The following is a 23009-nucleotide window of genomic DNA, read 5'->3' on the forward strand; positions in this document are numbered from 1 at the left end:
TCGCCCCTTTTTCTGACGCTTTTTTTTTAGTGTGTCTGTACTCCTCTCATCAAACCCTCAGGACTCGCTCCAATTTTTCACCCTCAGTTGCACTGCTACACTCACACCCACTGGACACGTCTTCCCTCTCCCGTTAAATTCATTATTTTATTAATCATTGTTATGAATAACAGTTTGAGAGGCGAATGCCATATAAGCCTGACCAAAAATACGGATTAATATATATTATCCCATTAAATGCAGGGTACGGGTTTCCACTAGTGACCTGGGTTTTTACTACTGAGTGAAAGGTATTTCAGAGAGGCATGGGGGTGTACTATAAAAATAAAGGCTCTAAAATATTTTATAACCACCCACATTATGCGATTAAAACGGTAGAGCAAAAGATCAGTGGATTGTTTCGAGAGCTGCATGCTGAATGCACAGCAATGCGAAGTAGCCCAGCCTGGCTAAGCATAAGTGATGTCATGATGATCTCTGTGTTGTCATCTTCTGTCGGGCAGGCTAGGCAGCGATGAGAGAGAGGCAGAGGTTTGTACCCCACCGAAAATAATCTCCCATAAGGTTGATATGTATGAACGTCTGTGTCAAATACTGCATGAAACCATTTTAAGGCCTCCTCTGAATGCTTAATTCCATTCTACTCCTTATTTCACACTTCTTGTCCCTCCATAATTCACAAAAGAATTTAGGGCCAGATGTAGGAAGCCAAAAAATTGCGAGCCATTGCGACTCGCAATTTCCGACTCGCAAAATGGGATCCAAAAAAAAAATCAACTTCATTTTGCGACTCGCAAATGAAGTCGCACAGCAGATTGCGAGTCCGCTTTTAGCGAGGTCGCTTTTTGCGACCTCGCTAAAAACGAACTCGCAAATTGCGAGTGGGTATCGCAAATTGCAACTGTGCCGCAAATTGCATGCAGGTGCAGCAAAACAGTTTGAAAAACACTTCCTGGCTCTTGCTGATGACATCAGAGCCAGGAAGACATCAAATACACCTGGGAGGAGGGAGGACCACACCCTTTTCTAACTGCTGAGCAACCACCTGGAGGAACAGCAGCAACAATGGAAGACTCAGGCAGGAAGAGAAAATTGAAATTCTCTGAAAAGGAACTTGAGGTGCTGACAGAGGAATGTTGCCAGCACCATGACCAACTGTTTGGAAAGACTGCCCTGAGTGTTCCAGACACTGAAAAGAGGAGAATCTGGCAAGACATCCAGGAGAGGGTCAACGCCATAGGGGTGAGCCACAGAAGCATAGAGGAAATAAAAAAAAAAGTGGTATGACCTGCGCTCCAGGACAAAGGAGAGGGTGGCAGAGCGCCTCAGGGAGATGAGGGGCACAGGAGGAGGCCCATCCACCATCCCACCACCCACAGCCATGGAGGAACTGGTTGAACAGACCCTGGAGCATGAGGCAGTGTCAGGAATGGGAGTACTGGACACGTCAGCGCCAGGGACATCAAAAAGTGAGTACCATGAAACATGCATGTACACCCATAAATGCTATACCCTCACCCACCCAGTACACAGCAGCATGCACAACCAAACTAGCTCCATTCCAGACTAGCAACCACCAGAATGGTGCATTATGGGCAATGTAGTACAGTAGTCAGCTTATAGGCAACTGTTTATTAGGAGGCATACAACAGATGTTAGATACTGACAGTGTGTTCCCTATGTCCCACAGGTTTCCCACAAGACACCCCCACCAGCCACACCGTCCAGTGTGAAGAAAGCAGCCCACAGGCAGGGCAGGAGGCTGCAGCAGCCACTACAGGGCCCAGCACCACACCACCACAGTTCCCTCCAGCTGAACAAGTGGACATGGTGGAAAGAGACACAGCACCTGGTCCCAGCCACAGTGTGAGACAGCAGGACCCCGAAGCACCACAGCGTCGCAGACGCAGACTCCATGTCCAAGCAGTGTCCCAGGAGGATATAGGTGACGCATCCATATCTGCAGCTGAGGCATCCCTCATATCTGGTCAGCGCCTGCAAACAAAGCAGTTGAGAATCATTTCTGGGGCAATGCAACGGATGGAGCACAATTTCACAAATGGGCTGGCAGAAGTGAACACACAGTTCACACGTTTGAACGACAATATCAGTGACCTTGCACTATCCATACGGCAACTGGTGACGGAACTGGTGTCAGAGAGACAGAGTGCAAGGCGCCGTGAGCGCCAACTGGTACAGAGATTGGACCGCATGGCTGCATCCATCATCCGTCTTGCAGTGAACACCACAGGGCTGTCACGACGTACTGTGAGCTTGCAGGTGGACTTGGGCCACTTTGCAGGGGATGTGGCTCGGGGACTGGGTCGCATTAGCCACGCTGTGGACATGCTGGAGGCTAGACAGGTGGCTAGGAGCACGGCTGAGACACCTCAGGACAGTGAGGAGGGGTCCACCATCAGCAGCGCATCTGCCGCAGACACACGTGTCTTGCGGAGTGGCAATGCACGTCAGGGGTCTGCTGACTCACCTAACACAAGCCATGCTGGGCGTCCCAGGCGGAGGTGTTAGGCCCAAGCACTGCAGGACACATGAGGCACATGGAGTGAATGTGTCCTCATTGAGGGTGGACATTTACAGCCCCTTAACAAAAGTTCAGTTATTTCGTTATTAGGTTCACTTATCAAAAAGTATTGTTTGATCCACCTCACAACTGGGCTCTTTGTGTGTGACATTAGTGTGTATGCTGACAGTTACCACTTACCTTCCAAAGTATTGGTTTGCAATGTGGTCCCGTCTCTGTCTGCCTTAATTTGCAATGCTTCTATCCCCAGGCTGGCGATGTGGTAGCTCTTGCTCGTCATCCTCCGAATCAGGGTCTTCAGGGGTGAGATGTAGCCCACATCTGGTGGCAATGTTGTGCAGGATAGGGCATGCGCCTACTATCTTGAAAGCTGTTATTGGGGCATACAGGAGCGCACTTCCACTTCTGTGGAGGCATCGGAATCTTGCCTTTAACAGTCCAAAGGTCCTCTCTATGAAATTTCTGGTCCTCCTATGTGCACTGTTATATCGCCTCTCATTCTCATTGCTGGGTGTTAGGTACGGGGTAAGTATCCATGGTTGTAGCGCATATGCACTGTCACCTGTGTGGCAAAAATTAACAATGTTAGCAGGGCATGGATGGTTTCTACAGTGACCTGTGTGTATGGCTTCAGGGTGTCTGCAGCAATACCTAATAGATAACCGTCTCCAAACTCCCCACGTTCTAGGCGTTGGTGTATCCCACTGTGCCTGAAAATGTAAGAGTCATGTGTACTCCCTGGAAATTTGGCTACCATGTCAGTGATGACATAATGGGCGTCACATACCACCTGGATGTTCAGTGAGTGGGTACACTTCCGGTTGCGGAACAGATATTCCAAATTTGCAGGAGGGCAGATTTGTATGTGTGTCCCGTCCACACACCCTATTACATGTGGGAAGTTGGCAATTCTGTAGAATTCCAACTTGGTGCTGTTGATTTCTGCCTCATTCCTGGGTAGGTATATGTATCTGGACATGTGTGTGAATATGGCATCTAGGAAACATCTGAAGAACCGTGAAACCCCACCTGTCACTGCAATCACCCCCTGATAGCTACCCGAGGCCAAGAGGTGCAGTGAGCATAGCACTTGCACATGTGAAGGGGATGGCGCTGCCGCGCACAGTCTGTCGTTGAAGCTGCGGATTGAGTAGATCAATTAATTCTAATATTGCTGCACTGCTGAGTCTGTATTTATCATAGATCTTCTCCTCAGTTTGCTGGAAAAGTGTCTGCCTGGTTCTGTATATCCTCTCCTGTCTCTGGCTCCTCCTCCTCTGCTGTGCGGCGTGGACTCTCCTCCTCCTTGCTATCACAAATATTTCAGCCATTTTGAGTAACCCAGATGCCTTCTGGGTCTCTTTTTATACTTTGGTTATGGTTACCACCTGCTCTGAGTTAGTTGTAATTTGGGTGTGCAAAATGGGCTTTTTGCGACTAGTCGCAATTTGCGAGTGGCTTTTTCATATGGTTTGCGACTCGCAAATTGCGTCTCCCTATTTGCGGGTCGCACAATGGGGTCGCAAAATTTGCGAGTCGGTAATGGCTCACGTCGCAATTTGCGATTCGGAAGTGGGATTTTTGCATCCCATTTCCGATTTTGCGGGGACGCAAATTGCGATTCAGGCCATTTGCGACTCGCAAATGTTTGCTACATCTGGCCCTTAGTTACATTGTGTATCTATTGGGATTGTACTGGCTGTACCTTTTAGATGTAACTGTGAAGTGATGACTACAGTCCAATTAAATGATCTACTGGAACTCAGTGAAGGACTCTGCCTTACTTATTACTCGATTTACGACATGCAATGTGCATATTTATTATAATTGAGCAATACGCTATATGGTTGCGGTGGTTTTCTTTGTTCATTAAATGTTGTGTATTTGATACACTTTACAGTGCCTGTTGGTGTTGGGGCACTTGACCACACGCACCAACATTTTTCCCATACTATACTTTTTACCACTGGGTCAACGTTCTTGATATGCAATAGATACCATTCACTACCTCCCTTTATGCCTTGATGAAATACGAGGCTGCAAAAAAGAGTGCCACGCAAACCAACAAATGGTGAGCGACAGGCGGGCTCCAAGCCCTTTACTGAACACAACAGTGTCTCACATGCAAGATGCATGCGCTAGCACATGCACTCGAAGGCTCGACCCTAAAGCACGATTCACATTTTCAATGCTTATTTTAGTGAATGATGAGAGTGAAAATGGCAACCCCCCACAAGATAGATGGCACTGTTTACTTGTGAATTTACACTTGAAAGGAGCATTATTTTGAAATGGAGTTATCTTATTTTTAAAACAGCAGCAAAGATAACAAAATTTTTTAAAAACACAGCTAACAAGTGGCTAATTCTTGCATTTTAGCCAACATAAGTTTATATGCTGGAGTTTGGAGCCCATGGGGAGATTGTTAAAAACAAATCTACAAGCCCCATAATTCAAATGCCATTGGTTGAACAAAAATAAATAAATTATAGTTTTCTATGTCATAGTACCAAAGCTAGAGTGAAATGTAAACTAAAAGTTTGTTCCTGGATTTCTTCTTTTTAGGTTGAGCGCTCAAACACTCTGGCCTGTTGTAATCTATCTGTGAGCTTTTAACCGCGCCCACTGCACGGCCATCACTATCACCTGTTCATGGACTTGCCTTTCAAAAATCCTATGTTATAATTCGTAAATGCTTTACGTTTGTCCCTCAATGGGGCAGTTTTGTTACCGCCTTGGCCATCAACCCTGTTGCATGGATAATTGCACTTTTGCCTATACGTTTGCCTGTGAGCAAACTTCTTTTTCTTTTGTGTGTCTCCTTCTTGCTCCTGCTCATGGTGGCCATGGTGCTTTGAATCGGCTCACTTATGTCAACAGTTTTACTTTTCATTTTTAGTTTAGGTGGCAAGAAAAGTCCAGTTAGAAATATGCAACTGTATTAGCTCTTACTCAAGCAAATGTGAGACCCATTGCATTACAAATGCTTATTCTTCTCTTGCAGACAATCACACGCCAAACTGCCCAGTGACTAAGAGGACAGAGGAGATGCTGTTCAGATGCAATTGCTAACTACCACATTAACAATTACTTAGAAAACATACAGAATCCATCATTTACCAGAACAATGCGAGTAGCCACAGTAAGACGCTCTGGAGACATTTAAAAAATGGAAAATAATGTCCTACCACTGCTATTCCCGAACACAACCTCAGCCTGGAATTAGTGCGATGTTGGTGGCACATGTATCAAACCACTACTTAAAGAGTGCAGCACTTGCTGCAGGTTATGCCCCGTGAGGGCCGCCAGGGGCCCTCACCTTTATAAGCAGGCTCTACTGAGTAATTGATCTTGGCTTAATGAAGCCAAGGCGTATGTAGTGCTGGAAACCACAGACCTCTCTCGGGATGGGCTTGAGAGGGGGTATGGCTGATTCCCAAATAGGAACATCAGCTCTGATTAGCAGTGAAATGTTCTGCAGTACACAAACACCTGACATACAGCCAGACAAACAATGGAAAACCCTGGGGAAATGTTATTCCAGATCAGTAGATTATTATCAACTAGAAAAAAAAAAAAAATGGATTCCATTGGGGACATGCACAATGATATCACTTAAAAACATCCTATGCTTAGATTCTATAGTTTGATAGAAAATAAATACTACTTCATTACTGTTTGCAGAGGATTGCTTTTATGGAAGAAACACATTGCTTAAATTCTTACAAGAATTCTACTTTCTGCTTTCTGTTCCTTTCCAGAAGTAGTATTTCTGTAAGAGGCTCTTGTAATAAACTGCACTCTAATGGCACAGTTCATGTGCCCGACATTGCACAGATGCAACAGTGAAACAGCCATTCATTGAAACAGGCCATTCCTGGATCGTCTAATTGGACACATTTTTTTACAGAAATATTTGGCAGGTAACATTGGTATATTTAGAAGCACAGCACTTTGCCTGATGGGCGAGGAGAAATAAGTGGCCCAAGGGCCACGATGTCTGATCTGGCTATGGTTGCCACCTAGACATTTTTTATCCGGCATGACCAGTATTTTTATGTCCTGGACCAGCAGTTCTTAACAACTTGACTTCTGTGGACCCCCACTGACTGATTAATGGAATCCAGGGATCCCCACGTAGTCATTATTGGAAGCCAGGGACTCCAGCCTAAGCAATTGCGATGATTTGACAATACACAAAAATACAGAAACTAGTATATACTTAACAAATGCTCAAATATATAAATATTTTGTGTAATTCAAAGTCAAATATAGAAAACTTTTTAGCATTTTCAATGTTTCTTCTTATTTATACATACTTCATAAATGTTAATGTATTCATATCTTCTAGAGACTTCTAGCTGCAGATTTCTTACCTTTGAATTCTCCCCATCGGACTTTAGACTGGATCTGGAAGATTTTTTGTGATCACTAGTCCTGCACACCAGTAGGTGGCGTTAATCAGCTCAGCATCTGCCGTTGGCATCGTCCACGCTGGAACTGATGTTGCGATACCTATTTAGGTGCCACCCAGGCACGCTGAAATCAGTTCTTTTCTTTCCACACCAGTACTTGCGCTGATCCGGAGAAGAGCTACCCCTCAGTTATTTTTTGACTGATGTTTTTTTGACAACTATATTTTGAGGTTTTGCTCCTGGTGTTTTGAGGATATCATCCAGGAATACAGGTTTGAGGATGTCATCCAGCAGGACCGGTTTCAAGCCATGCAAAGCCTGACATCGGCCCATGTTAGTAAGGGATCCGCACCTCATCTGTCTGTGGTGTTTGGAAGCCAGAACACGATCCAAAGTCATGCTCTGATTGCCGGGCCATGCATCTGAAGGCTTTGAGGAAATGGTCCCTAAAGCTGATGGCTGCCTGGCATGTGACTCCTCACAGGTCCCGGTCCCGGTCGAGGGGAAGGTCCTGGGACAGGTCACGGAATCCGAAGTCGTCATCGTCCTACTCCAAGTCCTCGGGGCAATTGGGTAAGTTAAGGCATAAGAAGAAGAGCAAGAAGTCAAAGTAGTCTTTGACGTCTCCTTGTCTGTCAGCCGACGCAACGAGGGAGTGTCGGTATTCTAGGCCTTGTTCGTCAGAACCTGCTCCTGGGCTGGTTCGGCACCTCCCTGACTTTCCAGAAGCTGGAGCAACCGCTGTCCAACTTTTATGAGGCCATTCGTCTAATTTTTTTTCAGTCCATCCCCGTTGGCACGTCTTTGGGCCCCACGGAGTCAGAAGGGGCCTCATTGGGTTCTGCACTCCTGGCTTTGGGCCTCAGCATTGATTGGTCTCCCAAGGATCCAGTCCTGGGTCCGGCCCATAGCCGGTAGTTCCATCTCGATCTTCCCTGGTGCCAGTTACCATGCCGATGCTCCTGGTGCTTCCGACATTGCCATCCCCATAGTTATTCCTGACTCCGACACGGAGCTGGATGGACTTATACTCTTGGGATAGGCCTCGGTGAGGACTGGGAGGGGTTGCTTGATCTTTTAGAATACCAGCCTTACTAGGCAAAGATGGACTGGTGTGATGATCTGTTTGAAGCTAGTGGACTAGATACCTCTCCAGATACTGGTATGCTTTTTGCCCATACCGTGGCTAAAGAGGAGGGAGCTTTCTATGGTGGTGCAGAGGGCGGCTGAGGTCCTAAACCTTCAGCTACTCTCAGTGGCAGTCAAGACTGACAGAGGTGCTACAGCTGGGAGTTTCCACATCCGAACCCTTACTACTGTTCAACTACACCCTCAGGGATGTCCTATTTGGTACCTGGTCCAAACCCAGCACAGGGGCTCCTGTGAATAGGACAATTCCCCACCATCAGCGCCCTGCTCCCGGGGATCAAACCTTCCTCCCATAACATCCTACCCATGAGAACTTGGTGGTTCATACTAAACTTCCCAGGGCACTTTCTCTACCACTCCCCTGGATAGGGAATCCAAGAGGCTACATTCATTTGGGGAGAAGATGTTTGCTTCCACCAGTCTGGCATTGTGGTTCGGGAACACTGCAGGCCTTTTGGCCCATTATTCCCACACCTATGGGATACGGTTGTGCACATGCTGCCACATGTTCCGGAGTAGGCCCACATTGTACTCTCTCAGGCTGTTGCCGATGGGTGGGATGCAGCAAAGTTCACAATTTGTTGCAGACTTGACACAACTGAGTCGCTAGGTAGAGCAGTTTCCATGACAGTGGCCCTGGGGTGCCACTCATGGCTGAGGATGTCTGGCTTTTCGGGGATGTCCCAGCTTCCCTTATGGACATGCCCTTTGATGAAATCTGTCTGTATGGAGACAAGGCAAGTTTGGCGTCCCCTTGTCCCCCAATCTGCATTTCCCTCCTTTCGTGGCTATGGAAGGGGCTTTCAACTGCACCATTTCAACGTGTCATGCATGCTTATTAGCCTGTATGTGGACGAGGGCACGGTACCCAAAGACCTTGTGGGTCAGGTGGCCAGCATCCGGTCATTGGGGAGAGCCTTGGTTAGAACTGTTTGTTTCCACTGAGAACAACTATTGTCAGCAATTTTGCATGCTGGAGTTTGCAAGGCGGCTGTTGGTCAGAGATGTTTTTGATCTCGAGTGAAACTCAGGCCTCCTGTAAGCTTTTTTGCCCATACCACTCCTGTCCAGAGTTCTCTAGAAGATCAGGAATGGCTGGGCCCAAGTCATCTTTGTGGCTCTGGACTGGGTGCGGAGAGTCTGGTATCCCGAGCTACTAAGCATGGCCATCAATCCTCGAATCAGGCTGCCACTTTAGGAAGATCTTGTGTTGCAGCGGCAGAGGAGGGTTCCTCACCCAAATCTGTCCACTCTCCGCCTTCTTGCCTCGAGATTGAGCAGAGGCAGTTGACAGCTTTTGACCTTCATCCTTAAGTCTGTAACTTCATCTTGGCAGTCAGGCGTTTTTCCACCAAGAAGGTATACGCCTGCCGTTGGAAGAAACTTGTGGCATGGTGTGCAGACAAATCTGTTGATCCCCTTTATCTGCCATTTCTGCCTTCTTGTGGTTGCCTGATCAACCTTCCTTGTTTAAGTCCTCTGTTGTAATCCAACTGAAGACCCCCTGAGTAGACCTCGTGGACCCACAGGGTTCCTCAGACCACAGGTTAAGTACCACTGTCATGAACAGTACGAAACTGAAGAAAATTACCCTTTGTACATATGTTCATATTACACATAGGTTCCTCAAAGGTCTTACTCATGTCTTTCCTCCTTCTCCATTCATTATGCCCCAGTGGGACCTTAATTTGGTTCTGACCTTATTGATGTGTCCTCTTTTCGAGTCTCTGCACAATTGTCCCCTCAGGCTTCTTACACTGAAAACAGCTTTCCTTGTGGCAATTACATCTTCCCGCCGATTGAGTGAGCTGTAGTCTTTGCCATCTAATCCACCTTATTGACAAACTGGTGCACAAGGGGCTCTTTTCAACCAAAAGTGGTCATAGCTTTTCATGTAGGCCAATATATTACCCTGCCTACCTTTTTATGCACCCCCACATCCTTCTAAGGAAGAGGAGAGACTCCATGGTCTGGACCCAAAAAGAGCATTGGCATTCTACCTTGACCGTACCCAAGAGTTCTAGGTGCATGACCAACACTTCTTGGGGTATGTGGGTGCAAAGAAATGTCGGATGGTGCAGAAGCGGACCACTTCTAGGTGAGTCGTAGTCTGCATTAAGGTCTGCTACGCACTGGTTAAGAAGCAAACCTCCTGAAGGTTTGCAAGCTCATTCCACCAGAGCTAAAGCTGTGACCACTTCGTTGGCATGCAGAGTTCCGGCCTGGACATCAGACAGGCAGCAACATGCGCATCTCTGCACACATTTACCAAACATTACTGTCTGGACAGTCAGGTCCCTAGGGATGGGCACTTTCCCCGTTCGGTCCTGAAGGACTTCTTTGTATAAAATTGGCTCGCAGACCCACCTCCGGGGATGATATTGCTTGGGTATCTATTCAAAGGTAAGGAATCTGCAGCTAGAAGTCTTTATCAGATGAACGTATTACTTACCTTTGGTAACGCCTTGTCTCGTAGAGACTAAGGACCTGATTTAGAACTTGGTGAGGGGTTACTCTGTCACAACGGTGACGGATATCCTGACCCCTTTCAGTTCCATAGTTTTGACACACCAGTAGTCCGTGTTCTTCATGGCTTTGCACTTCTGACATGGAAAATTGTTAAAAGAAACGAACGTTGGCACGCCCATATAGGCACTGTGACATCACTCCCAGCGCTGATGATGCCGACGAGGGATGCGGAGCTGATTGATGCCACCTACTGGCGGGCAGGGGTACTGCTCACGAAAAATCTTCTTGCTCCAGTGTGATGCCTGGGGGGAATTCAAAGGTAAGGACTCTGCAGCTAGATATAATCTCTACCAGATAAGGCATTACCGAAGGCAAATAACTTGTACTTTAATATTATTTAATTGGGTAACACACCCGAAGACCCCCTGAATAGGCTTCGTGGACCCACAGGGGTCCTCGGACCAAAGGTTAAGTACCACTGTCCTGGACGGTACGAAACTGAAGAAAATTATCCATTGGCAGTATTTTTTCCTCTGAATTGTATGCACTTTAGAGAGTAAACGTTAGGTAAGCGCACTGTAAAACGTGTACTAAAGCTGCTTTAATGATCCAAGACTGACAGTTAAACTAAACAAAGACAGCAAAGCCGTGTAGAAATAGAATCCTCTTCAATTATCACATCCTGGCATTTGCAGAATCTGACGGGTTATTTATTATTATTATTTTTTTTTTTTGGTAGATCTATGTAGTGTGAACTCCTAAGGCACTGGAACAATTTACACAAGCTCCAGCTACATTACACAAGTTCTAGGTAGGGAGATTAAGTGATTTGCCCAGAATCACAAGATGCGAGCTGACGCAGGAAATCGAACCTAGTTCCACATTTCCAACATGTGCATCTGTGATCATAATGCTAAATCATGTGTTTCATTCTCTCTGGGAAAGGTGGCCTAACAGTGAGACCAATACAAACATACCCATCCAACACCAAGGCCAAAAAGACACTGGGACCAGGGTGAGGCCCTTGCAAGGCCGCTTCTCCCCTCCTCCACTTCTCTCCTCCTCAGCCCACTATAGCCTCAGGATGATAACCTGGATCGGAGGGTCAAGAAAAGTATCCAACCGCTGCTGCTGCTTCAGGGAACCCTAGGTGAGAATGACCCACTGGCCACAAAATCACCTGGTCTCCCTGCGAGGCCCCTGAATACTCCCACTCTGTGGTGGGGAATTGACACTACATTTGGGCAGGGCTGACCATTCAAGGCAAGGGGCCGAGGTGAGTATGCCCCAGGGTAAGAGCAACACCTGGTCCCCAGCCCCAGTTTGACAACATGGCAGGGAAGTGCCCATGATGATTGTGCCAATTTATAGTGGCCTGGCAGTGACTGGGTAAGTCAGTAAGTCTCTGTGGGCTGGTTTACAAAGGCTCTAAAAAAAACAGGCCACACCTGATGCTGAGGCACTGGCCCATCGACCAATGCCCGACTGACCACTTTACCAATCTAACCCCAAGTTTCAATCTATATATCGTCTGAGGATGGACCTTTATATAAACATCTAAGCAGCCAGTTGGAGTATAGCCTTGGTAAGTTTATGCTATAAAAGTTCACATTTTAGAAGACGATTCTTATTGAAGAGTGTTAATCCTATGAGAACGTTTCTGACTTAAAGAAAAATTACATTGATATGTTCCCAAAGTCATGTTATGAATAGTGAGTTTAAATTGTAGTGAATGGCCTTTGTAATCCCAAAAGTGGGATGTATGAGCTTTTTCTGCTGAAATGACTGTGTCCTTCTTAGTGCACTTGTTTATTCTCCTTTGAGTCATATTGTCTTTAGTATCTCAAGCTGTGATATTTTTACGCTTTCCTTTGGTGTTTTGAATTTCTTTTTTTGTGAACAGCATTCACTGCAAGTGTCTCAATAACCATTTAATATGGTTTGATGTCTCTTTGCAGGACGGAGATCCATCTATACCACCAGAAAAGAGAAAACAGGTAGGCTCCATTAATGCTGTTGCAAACCTTTGTTTAGTGGGCGTACAGTACTGAATGTTGAGTATTTGGGACTCTTGAAGCGACATTAACATTGTTCTTCGCACTCTAGTATTATATTGCATATACGTATGTTACATGTGAGCCCCATACCCATCCCCTATCCTGAACAGACTTCTAAAAGCTGTTGTCCACTGAATTTATGTCACGCTTTTTCCACTGATATGACTTAGCAATAGTCACTGCTTATTCACAGTGATTGCAATAAATTATTTCTACTGGATGGATATGGGAACAACAGGCAATATTTTATTGTGTAGGCAACTGTGAATAACGAGAAGGTTTTTCAGAGGGATGTCTTGGGGGTCGGACTATAACTGGTGAATTTCAGAAGGGAGTTGGTTTGGGCTTAATTTATAATGATAACTGTACTATTAACTGTAGGTGTTTAAGTGAATTTCTAATTTCATTTTAAACATTTTATCATGTCAAGTGTAAGAGAAACCACAACTTGGCTTACAGTGTGTGTTTTTTTTCTGTTAATGCATATAAATATGTGTATGTACATCTGTATAAGACCAGCTGGGAATGTAAAGACTGCAGTAGCTGCACACCGTTTGTTTTCATGACAAGCTGTTAGATTTGTTTAGATTGGTTTTCCACTACCTCCCAAAAACAGAAGTTCACCAATTCCAGTGCACAGAGCTCACACATGCCCATCCCATGAACCGATGATCTATGATACAGCAATATCTTGATCACCTACAATGCTCCTTAAACCAACCCCCAAAATTGTAAGTATACCTAAAAAAGTGGGACACAACCCCTAACTGCCATTCTAGATGTGCATAGCCTTCGACAGCTGGTTTGGAAGGTATTGACAGGATTGTAAGGTCCCTGATTTTTTTCACTCATCCCAAAATTCAGAGTCCATACAGCCTAAGATGAGTCCCTACACTCCGGCTTCATAGTTACTGTTGCAGCTGCGCACACCCTTAGGCCATGTAAAGCAGGCCCTTGATACATGCCCCCGTTGCCACTTAACCACTTGTGCAAGTTCGTACTTTGTGAGGTCTGGGAGCAGGCCATTCCTTTTCACTGCCCTGCAACTTGTCCCCCCTACAATGTTGACCCAGCTGCATATGGCCTATGGCTGGGTCTAAGGTGCCCACTGCTGTGTTATAACCCTCACAGCCTTCCATGACCAAATACTGCAAAAAACGCAAAGACAGTTCTGTTAGAAGGTCACAGAAGCCCAAGGTGACTTACAAAGTTCTTTATATGTGTGGTAGAGAGTATTGTATTCCTTTTACTATATCTTCACACACGTTAATCCTTGGTCTCTTACTTTTTGTAATCACATGATATTTTGGTTACAGATAACATATGTAAAGTTTTTCATTTCTTGTAAATGCATAAACTTGAGCAGTTTGATGAAATTTGACATCCATGCTGCTGTTGTGCTTTAGAATATGGGGGTGATGAGCAGATATATTCTTGCATCTCTGTACTGACCTCCAGTAGTACAATAGATTTTTTTACCATAAGTATCCAATTTTCTCGATATAAAAATAAAAAATTGAGGGTCCCTAAAATCTAATTTTCAGATCAGTTGTTTAAGCGTCAGTTAAGTATTCTATACATGAAGCTACTTGTTGCTGTATCTGCCTGCTCTGGAAAAGGAATTGTAATGTCATTACTCAAGTGTCATATTTTATTAGTTATGGCATCATAAGCACAGGTTTGAAAAACGTTTGTTTACTGCTCTGATGTCAAAGCAATGAAGCACTGGGCCCTGGGACCACCTGGTGCGACCATCACCTCCCCCAGATCCCTAGGGACCCAAGGGAAGTGGGAATGTGGGTGGTGCTCTTGCACCATCTCACCTGTAGCACAGGTGTCTCAGTGTGCAGTACTGGCTGGCCGCTCTTAGTGTGAAAGTGGAGAGTGCGCTTTTGGGAGGGTGGGGGAAAAGACGCTTACTGAATGGCAAAATGCCATTGAGCTAGATTCTGAGGTACATTTTCACTTAAGGAGCCAGTGAGGCAGCTGGAGCTAAGGATAAGGACAAGAGATAACTCTGGAATTTTCATGGGTTTGTGGATTGGGAGTTTGGTCTTGCTAGGATGGCGCAATAACATTTCGCTTTCTGTAGAAAGGTTGATGCAAGTTCTTTTTGGTATCTGAAGTTTGGGTTTGTTTTCTGGGTCAGATAATGTTGGCTTTTTCTCTGTGGAAGATGATGATGAGTTTGGCTAAAGTAGGTGTTGAATGTGTGGATCTTAGGGAGGAAAAGGTGTGAGGCAGGTGGTTTCTGTGGGCAAGAGTATGAGGAGCTTTCTGTGGGGAAGGCAGTGAATCTGCTGAGGCTCTGGGGAATGGTATGAGGCAGGTGGGGTCTCTCTGGAAGTGTTTGATGGAGATTTGTTTTTTTGGGAAAGTGTATGAAGCAGGTGTTTTTTTCTGGGGAAGAGTATAAAGAAGGTGTGGTTTCTGGAGAAATATATGAGACAGGTAGTTCACAGATGAGTTCAGTGGTGTGTTTGGAGAAGGGTGTGAGGCAGGCAGTTTCCTTGTGAAAGGGTGTGAGGCAGAGGGATTTCCTGAGGTAGGGCCTGAGGGAGGTGATTTGTCTTGAGAGGTGCAGATACATGTACAGTAGACTTTATGGAGACCTTGAAAATTACAGATTGGTTTCTGTGGGGAAGAGAACGAGCCATGTGGGTTTCATGGAATATGATGTAAAGCAATATGGTTCTTTTGAACAGGTGAGAAAGCTGTTCGCTTTTCTCAGCCTACGATTGAGGCAAATGTTTTTTTGGGATTTGGTGCTGAGGCAGTTGATTTCTTTTAGACTGAGGCGTAACAGGAAACTTCTCTGGACCTGGGAGTAACGCAGGAGGTTTCTTAGAATTTCATTGTGTAGAAAGTAGCTTTTTGAGATCACTGTCGATTTGTTTTAGAAGGATCTAAGGTAGAAATTGTCATGCTAGGCCTAGTAGGCCTAGTGGGTATCTAAGGATACCTTAGACTGTCAGTGGTAGCGCAGGAGAATGGAGCACCAGGGCTCACATACCGAAAGACACCAAGGGTAGGCCGTATCTACAGGAGTGTCCTATGAAGCATGTTTTTGTATATTTTTATTAACATTTTAGTAATGTACATCCACAGAGCATATAGAGTAGCATCATCCATTATATCCATAGGTATCTCTACAGGATAAACAAAGCCAGTAGGTAACATGTCATCATGAATACCTCCATAATAAGTAACACTGAATGCCCCGGGAGCTTCTCAAGGTACAAAGTAAGAAAACTCAATAACCCTAGGTATATAAACTCCCCTCCCCCAACTCTCCTCTTCTGTGCTTTTGCACCATACTGATTCATATTGCAAAGGACAGTAGACAATACATCGGAACTCTGGTTGCCCATCCCTCAGGCCACTTCCGTTTGCGGTCACTGGGACCCATATCTCATTTATGTCATCATGTCCTCATCATATATCAGGGACACTGTGCCCAGTCCCACCCCTCATCAGGTGCGGTCTCCGTCACTATAGATGCGGCAGGGCTGGCAGAATCAAGGTCCTTGATCAAGGCCCCCCATACCTGCAGGTCATCTGCTAGTTTGTCAACTCGACGCAGTTATTTCATATGTACTTCTTCCGCATGAGCCTATTCCATCATATCTCCAAGCCATTCTAAAGTCGGAGGGGGTTTTGGGCTAAGCCATCTGGTAGTTATGCGCTGATTGGCTAAGGTCAATCCAAGCATTTCAAATTTCCTACTGAGCTTCTTGTATTTCAGAATAGCCACCAAACCTATTAAGCACTGCCTAAGATCACTAGGGATCGCCCACCCTGTACCACTCGGTAAATGTCTCAGAATCTCTTCCCAGTACCTAATGATCTGTGGGCAGCTTCAGGCCACATGTACAAAGTTCACCGGTGCATTGCCACACCATGTGCAATCCGCACTCTTGGAGGGGTATATAGTGTGTAGGTGTTTGGGCAAGAGGTATGTGATATGTACTAGGTTATATTGAGTGAGTTTAAATTGTGCGTTGGCTGAGACTAAGTCGTTGTTGGGAACTCACTAACTCAGTGCCATACAGCCTCCACCCCAAGGGGGACCTGGGCCTGTCCACGCCAGGGTGTGATAAATATGGGTAGTAAGTCTACAACCGCCCGCCAATGTGAGCAGTGCTACAAGCATCTGGAAACCCTGGCCAGATCTCTTGAGGCGTTGCTGCCATTTTTGCGTATTGGAGAAGTGACCTGCTCCCAACCCAAAAGTTTCCATTGACTCCTGCATAGTGATGAATTGATCTCCTGGGTATAGGTGCCCCAGAGTACCACAAACCTCCTCCCACCAACATGCCATGTTCATGAATCGTTTGATTTGCGAGAAAGTCCACATTTTCCATATCTCAAGCTCCGGCGCATAGGGTGCCCTGTGGAGCACGACCCGACCGCTCATTCCTAGAGTCTACATACCACTTTCAGCACATGAGGCATTCTCAGGCATTCTGCTACCCTCTAGCAACAGGGCTCCCAGGCCCCCCTCCCTACCCTCACCCCCACAGTGGCAGCTAGCAAGGTTTTCTCCCAGTTGGGACCGTCATCAGACCAGTGGGCTTTGTGTTGTAGATCCAATGCCAGATAGTACATTTTGAAATCAGGGACTTCCATACCTTCTCTGTCCCTTCCCAGTCGTAGTGTGTTGAGCCCTGCCCTGCAATGCTTCCCTGCACATAACAGGGAAGGGGTTCACCCCAGCCGGGTTCTTCACTGCAGTTAGATTGCCTCCGATACCAGGCATTGCGCGTGCATGCGCACTTGTGGTTGATTGTATAGCAGTTTAATTCAAGCGATAAATTTGGGACCCAGCCCAACTCTTTCCACTATGAAGCATTATATAAATGTACAGACAGTTCCCTGACCTGGATAATACTATATTCTAGTTGGGGTTGTTTCTGCATCAGTGAGTGTGACAGAAGGTAGTTTTATTTTTAATACTTACTTATTTATTTATTTAGTCACTTCTAGAGCTCAAGTACTACCAAAGGCTTAGTGGCGCTAGGATGTGAATAACTGGAAGCAGGAAACAAAAGGACAAACTACAAATAGAATGCAGAAGGGTTAACAGAAGAGAGAGGTTTTTAGCTTTTTATGAAACACAATAAATTTAGAACTCTGATGCAATTTGCTTGGAATGTGTTCTAACGTGTAGAGACAAGAACCCAAGGGCTTTTCCCCTACTTTGACCTTTCCTGCAGCGAGGTATTGCAAGTATTTAGAGAGAACCAGGATTAAAGGATCAGAAGGGACCATGCACTCTCAGAAGCTAAGAAAGCGTCAAAGGTCTCTTTTAAATAAAAAGGCACAACAAACACCACCTGGAGGGCCAAACACAGCATCATGAAATATGTGAGTAAATGCCTTTTTGCAGACTCACCCTTACGTTTTGCCCCCACTTTTTGCTAGGTTTAGTACTGATTTACTGACTGAGCACTGTGGTGCTGACATTCAGTGCCTACCGTGTGCACTCTGATCCCCCAAAGGCTGCAGGAAAAACTCTTGAACTGAGTTATACCTAATTTGGCAGGAAGCTAGATATTGGTCCACAGGTTGTGCCTCTTGTGATTTGTTGTAAATCTATTCAGTAGTTTTTGTGAAATAAAGGGTGAAAAATAATTGTATATTTTAGCAGTTGGGCTCGCGAGAGACTCTGAGACTTTTCGCTCGTGTCCCAATGTAAAAAAAAACATTGAACGTTCTGATTGGCCCAGGGAGCTTTATTTCCCTTGGGCAATGTTGCTCCCGTGGGAGCGAGGGCTCTGATTGGCTGCCAGCAACATGAGGAAAATGTTGCTGGCAGCCATTACAGGATTCAGGAATTTAGTCCCCTGTTTATGAAGTTCTTAAAAACAAACAGATACATAGGTGCAAGGATACCCTGACCCCCTGTGCCACAAAACTCACACAGGGTCAGAAAAAACAAAAGCAAATGGCAGCCAGGCCGCATTTATATTCCTAATGCCTTGGGGAGCATACCCTTGGGGCTGTGTTCATGAAGGGGAGAGGGGCTGCATTAGGGAGGCCACGTGCCCCCCCATCCAAAGCCTCAAGAGTACCTAAGGAGCTCAGCCTTGGGGTCAATAATGATATTTATGGGGAGAGGGGCTAATGGCCTTCCACCCGAACCTCTAAAGGCCACCAGGTGCCCTTCTTGGGGCCTAAAAAGCACAATATGGGGAGGGGGCTGCGTAGCCCCACTCTGTGAGCCTGAAAAGATCCTGGGGCCCCACCCCCAGGCTGATTCCTTTAAATGGGGGAGACCGCGTCCCCCCACCCATCCCAAGCCAATAATGGCCCTGGGACCCCATCCCCAAGGGGTGGCTAACAGGTTATGTCCTGGGGTGCCTACCCCCAGGACACATCGGTTTTCCTACCTGCGCTGAGGCTTTGTGGAGGCATTTTTTTAAAATCTCCTGCCAAGTGAGAGCAAACACCAAGTCCACTGGAAGCAGACTTTTGAATTGTTTCCCTGCCCTGAGTGATTTGGGCAGGGAAACAGATCTAAATATTGCTCCCTTCTGCAGGGAGCAACGTTATTACCTGCTCCCGCTGGTTGCGAGGAGCCAACTTAGACTGCGGGGTCTTTGGGGCTCCCCCTGTGGCCTCCAATGACAACAAGGTGAGTGCTCTGGGTGGGCACGAGGGCTCCCACCCTTAATAGCCGCAGGCCAGGCCCTTTTGCAAACCCACTGCTGCCTACGGCTGAAGGCTGTGCACAGTGGGAGGGGAGGGGGGGGGTTAAAAACATTTATTTAAAAAAACAACCATTAGATATCCATTGAAAAAACGAAGGTTAAAATAACAATATAGTTTGGTGAATAACACTAACGCTATCAACTAAAAAGTAATTCACAGAAATTCACCAATCATAGTTAGAAGCGCTAACTATAACTTGTGCCCCCGCCATGCACTGTTTATGACCGCACATATGACGTGACTGTTGACATGTTCTATGAAATCATTTAGGACATCTCAAATGACATCATTGATAGCATCACTGATGACATCCTCCAGTGAGTGTGCTAGTTTGTTTTATAGTTTACATAGTGGCAGGTGAGTTCTATATCACTTTTCTACCTAATTTTTTACAATCTCTGTCCAGCAATTGGGTGTAAGTGTTTACAAAATGCATGTTCTTCTAACGCAACATTTAATGAGTGTGCTAGTTTGTTTTATAGTTTACATAGTGGCTGGTAAGCACCATAGTACTACTTTTTTTACAGCCTGTGTCCAGATATTATGTGTAAGTTTTTGCAAAACTCATGTGCTTCTAATGCATCATAGGTGTGTAGAGGTATTGAACACATTATATATTTTTGTATTGAAGAGTAACTCTGTGAACTCTGCGTGTAGGTTCTAGTTGACATTTTGTGTGTATTATGTTTTAGACAATTTTTTGGGTACTGCAGAAAAAGGTTCCAGCACGGCAAGTTTCCATGTTGTACATACTAAGATTTGTAAGCATTCTTGAGGTATTAGACAGAATTGTCTCAGCATGACTATTTCTACTTAAAATAGAAGACTGCTAGGTACTGAGCTATGTACATGTGCTTGTTTTGCATCAGAAGATGGACTCTCTGTAATGTTTTCCCCACAGTCTGAAGGCCGCAGGTGGTATAATCTTTAGCAACTTCAGGCATTGTTTTTTAAGCAAATAGTGTCTTTTTTGCCAAGTGTTGCATAGATTGCACACCGTTTTTAGTAGATACTTTTAAATACCTCGTAGTGTATTTCTCAGAAATGTCACTGTGTTACCAGTCTGGAACAGTGTAAACCATCTCCATAGAGTTAATACTGTTTACATTGCCCATTTTTCTACTCATCTCAACTTTATTTATCTAATTGGTCAGTTAATTACCAGGTATGACTCTATCCATTAATTTTAGGTTTTCAAATCTATGAGTTCTAGTAATACAGAGTTATCAAGGTGTCGATTGGTTCACTGTACAATGTCCTCATCATCCGGCTCATCAGGGATCAAAAATGTTGCATCTTCTTCTCCAGTCAGTCAGTGTCTCTATTGTTCGAGCCCTGGGAAAGTACATCCCGTCTGCTTTACACAGTCCTTGATACTTTTTTGATTCCATCATTTCCTGTCCGTCGGTTCATCGCAGAGAATTGTAGCTAAGCAGACTTTATTAAACAACGAGTGGTTCATGGTCAGTTCAGTACATTAGCTTCTCTACATTGCGTTAATATTCAGCTTCTGCATGAGGCCTGGCAAAACTAGGCCACAACTTTGGCTAAGTTAGCTCCACAATACAATGTAATTCATATGTTATTATATATATCAATATGGCATATTACTACATCATTATTACGCATTTTCAACATTTCATATATTTTTAGTCACTTTTAATATAATTCGTGAATCTTGGTGAGCACTCTCCGTGGGCACATTGTCAAACGTGCACTTTCATTTTCTATGTTATTTATTTTCAGGCTGTTTTAGACAATCTTAAAATTAGTGGTTTTTTTTTGTTGTTGGTTTTTAAAAATTCCACACACGTGTTATTTCCTGTTTCCGGGTGCTTAGGTTTTCTGTGTTAGAAGGGATACAGGAACGCACCTCCAATTGTCCCTGCGTATGTAGCGTCACGTGAGTTGATTATTTTCCCATCAGTTGGAGATGCATGGAAGCCATTGGCAAAAGCAAAAATGGAGGTCACCAGTTTTATGAAGGGCATCCTTCGTTTCTGCAGATTATAGAGAGGGAGCACATTTGCTTCAGTGACACGGTAGTGCTGCTGCCAAGGACTGTGAAACCTTGTGTCATTCACTGTACCTTGCTCCTCCCTATAGCAGAGCTGCACAGTGCCACCTCACCCTTCCATCCACAGTAGAAAGGCTTCTCCCCTTGTATCGAAGCATTTGCAGGAGTGATGTTACTTCTTGGTTGTGTCACCACTTTCCCTGAACAAATCAGATTTTCTACATTTCTTGGTTCCAGACAGCAACATCTTTTCTGTTTAAGAATAAGTATTTTATTTCTTTTCTGACAAGCATTTACTTTGTTGCTTGCTTTTAGAGGGCTCTATGCAGTAACCAGCCCACAGATGCCAGATCCTCCTTGAAGGCTTTTTTTAACTGCCAATAATGTTTGCAAAATCTTACTGAAATGTGTACGTTAGGTTGTTTTACCCTTTGTCAGTAGGCTGTTTACAGCGTGTACAAACATACTTTGTTCTGCACCACCATAGCCCACACGCACATATGTGGGACATGCGATGAGGAATAGTATTTAGCCCGTCTAAGTTTTTAAGGCCCAGTCATGATGGCTGACCTTCGATACCTTAGTATTACTCTCTACAGTGTGAACCATTGTGTACGTCTTAGGCCTGGGCAGAATTTTTAATACCATTTGCAGAATTTGTAAGAATTTTGTGACTCGGTATTACTCTTTAACGCAAAGTTCCATCCAAATACAGACAATTGCCATGTGGCTTATTTTCTTTCCTGTTTGAGTAATGCAATGACAATGGGAACAACGCAAGGTTCCTGCATGCAAGCTGATGACCACAAGTGAGATTTAGTGTCCTCTAGCGCAAATAGTCCTCCCCAGACTAGTGGAAAACAGGCTACTATATTTCTGGACAACCTTACTAAGTTGGGTCCTCATCCCCTGAGATAGGTCCGGATTCACTTCGGGTAACAACTTGGGTATACTCTCCTGTTGGGGACATAAAGTTATGTCTTAGGGTTTTATTTGGTTTACCAATAGGACAGAATCTATAGGTGTGTTTGGTATGTCTCCTTCTTCCCACTTCTTTAACAGACTGATGTGATAAATCCGAGTTTTCTGTGGTGACTTTGATAATGGCACACAATATGTAACAGGGCTTACTTTCTCGAGTATTTCGTAGGGTCCTTGCCATCTTGCTAATAACTTAATTTCAGAACTAGGTAAGAGTATCAAGACTCTTTCCCCAGGGGTCAGTTCTCTTAACCTTGTGCCTACATTGTCATTTTGTTTTTGTTTTTCTTGAGCTTCTTCAAGATGCAGCCGAACATCTTCGCATATAGTTTGTATATTATCTTTCAATTTTAGTGTGTACTCTACGATGCACGCTCCTCCCAAGCCAGCGCGTCCTCTTCCTGGTTCTTCACGTCATCACGCGTAACGATGTGACGCACTTGGAAGTGCCCCTGGGGCACTCTATCATCGGCCTCAGTTTTGTCGGCTTGTACAGGGTTCCGATAACCCTGTTACAGCGCCCTAGTACCTCTGCTATTTCTTTGCCAGATCACATGGAAAAAATCTCCCACGGGGAGACCACATATGGCACAGGTGGACAGCGTCCTGGTGGACATTCTTGATAGTCTTGCTGGGGTTAAGTAAGTTGCATGAAGGCAATTAAA

General features: G+C 45.1%; 1 protein-coding gene across 4 annotated transcripts in view; it reads left to right on the top strand.

Annotated features, from left to right (window-relative positions):
* Nucleotides 1-23009, top strand: part of CCDC149 (coiled-coil domain containing 149) — a 315035-nt gene that overhangs the window by 89360 nt on the left and 202666 nt on the right. For all 4 annotated transcript variants that reach the window (XM_069202164.1, XM_069202165.1, XM_069202167.1 and 1 more), the window contains exon 3: nt 12534-12572. In XM_069202164.1, the coding sequence (XP_069058265.1) occupies nt 12534-12572 (39 nt within the window). The remainder of the gene's footprint in view (nt 1-12533; nt 12573-23009) is intronic.

The sequence above is a fragment of the Pleurodeles waltl genome, chromosome 1_2 (assembly GCF_031143425.1).
Source record: "Pleurodeles waltl isolate 20211129_DDA chromosome 1_2, aPleWal1.hap1.20221129, whole genome shotgun sequence".
Classification (NCBI taxonomy): Eukaryota; Metazoa; Chordata; class Amphibia; order Caudata; family Salamandridae; genus Pleurodeles; species Pleurodeles waltl.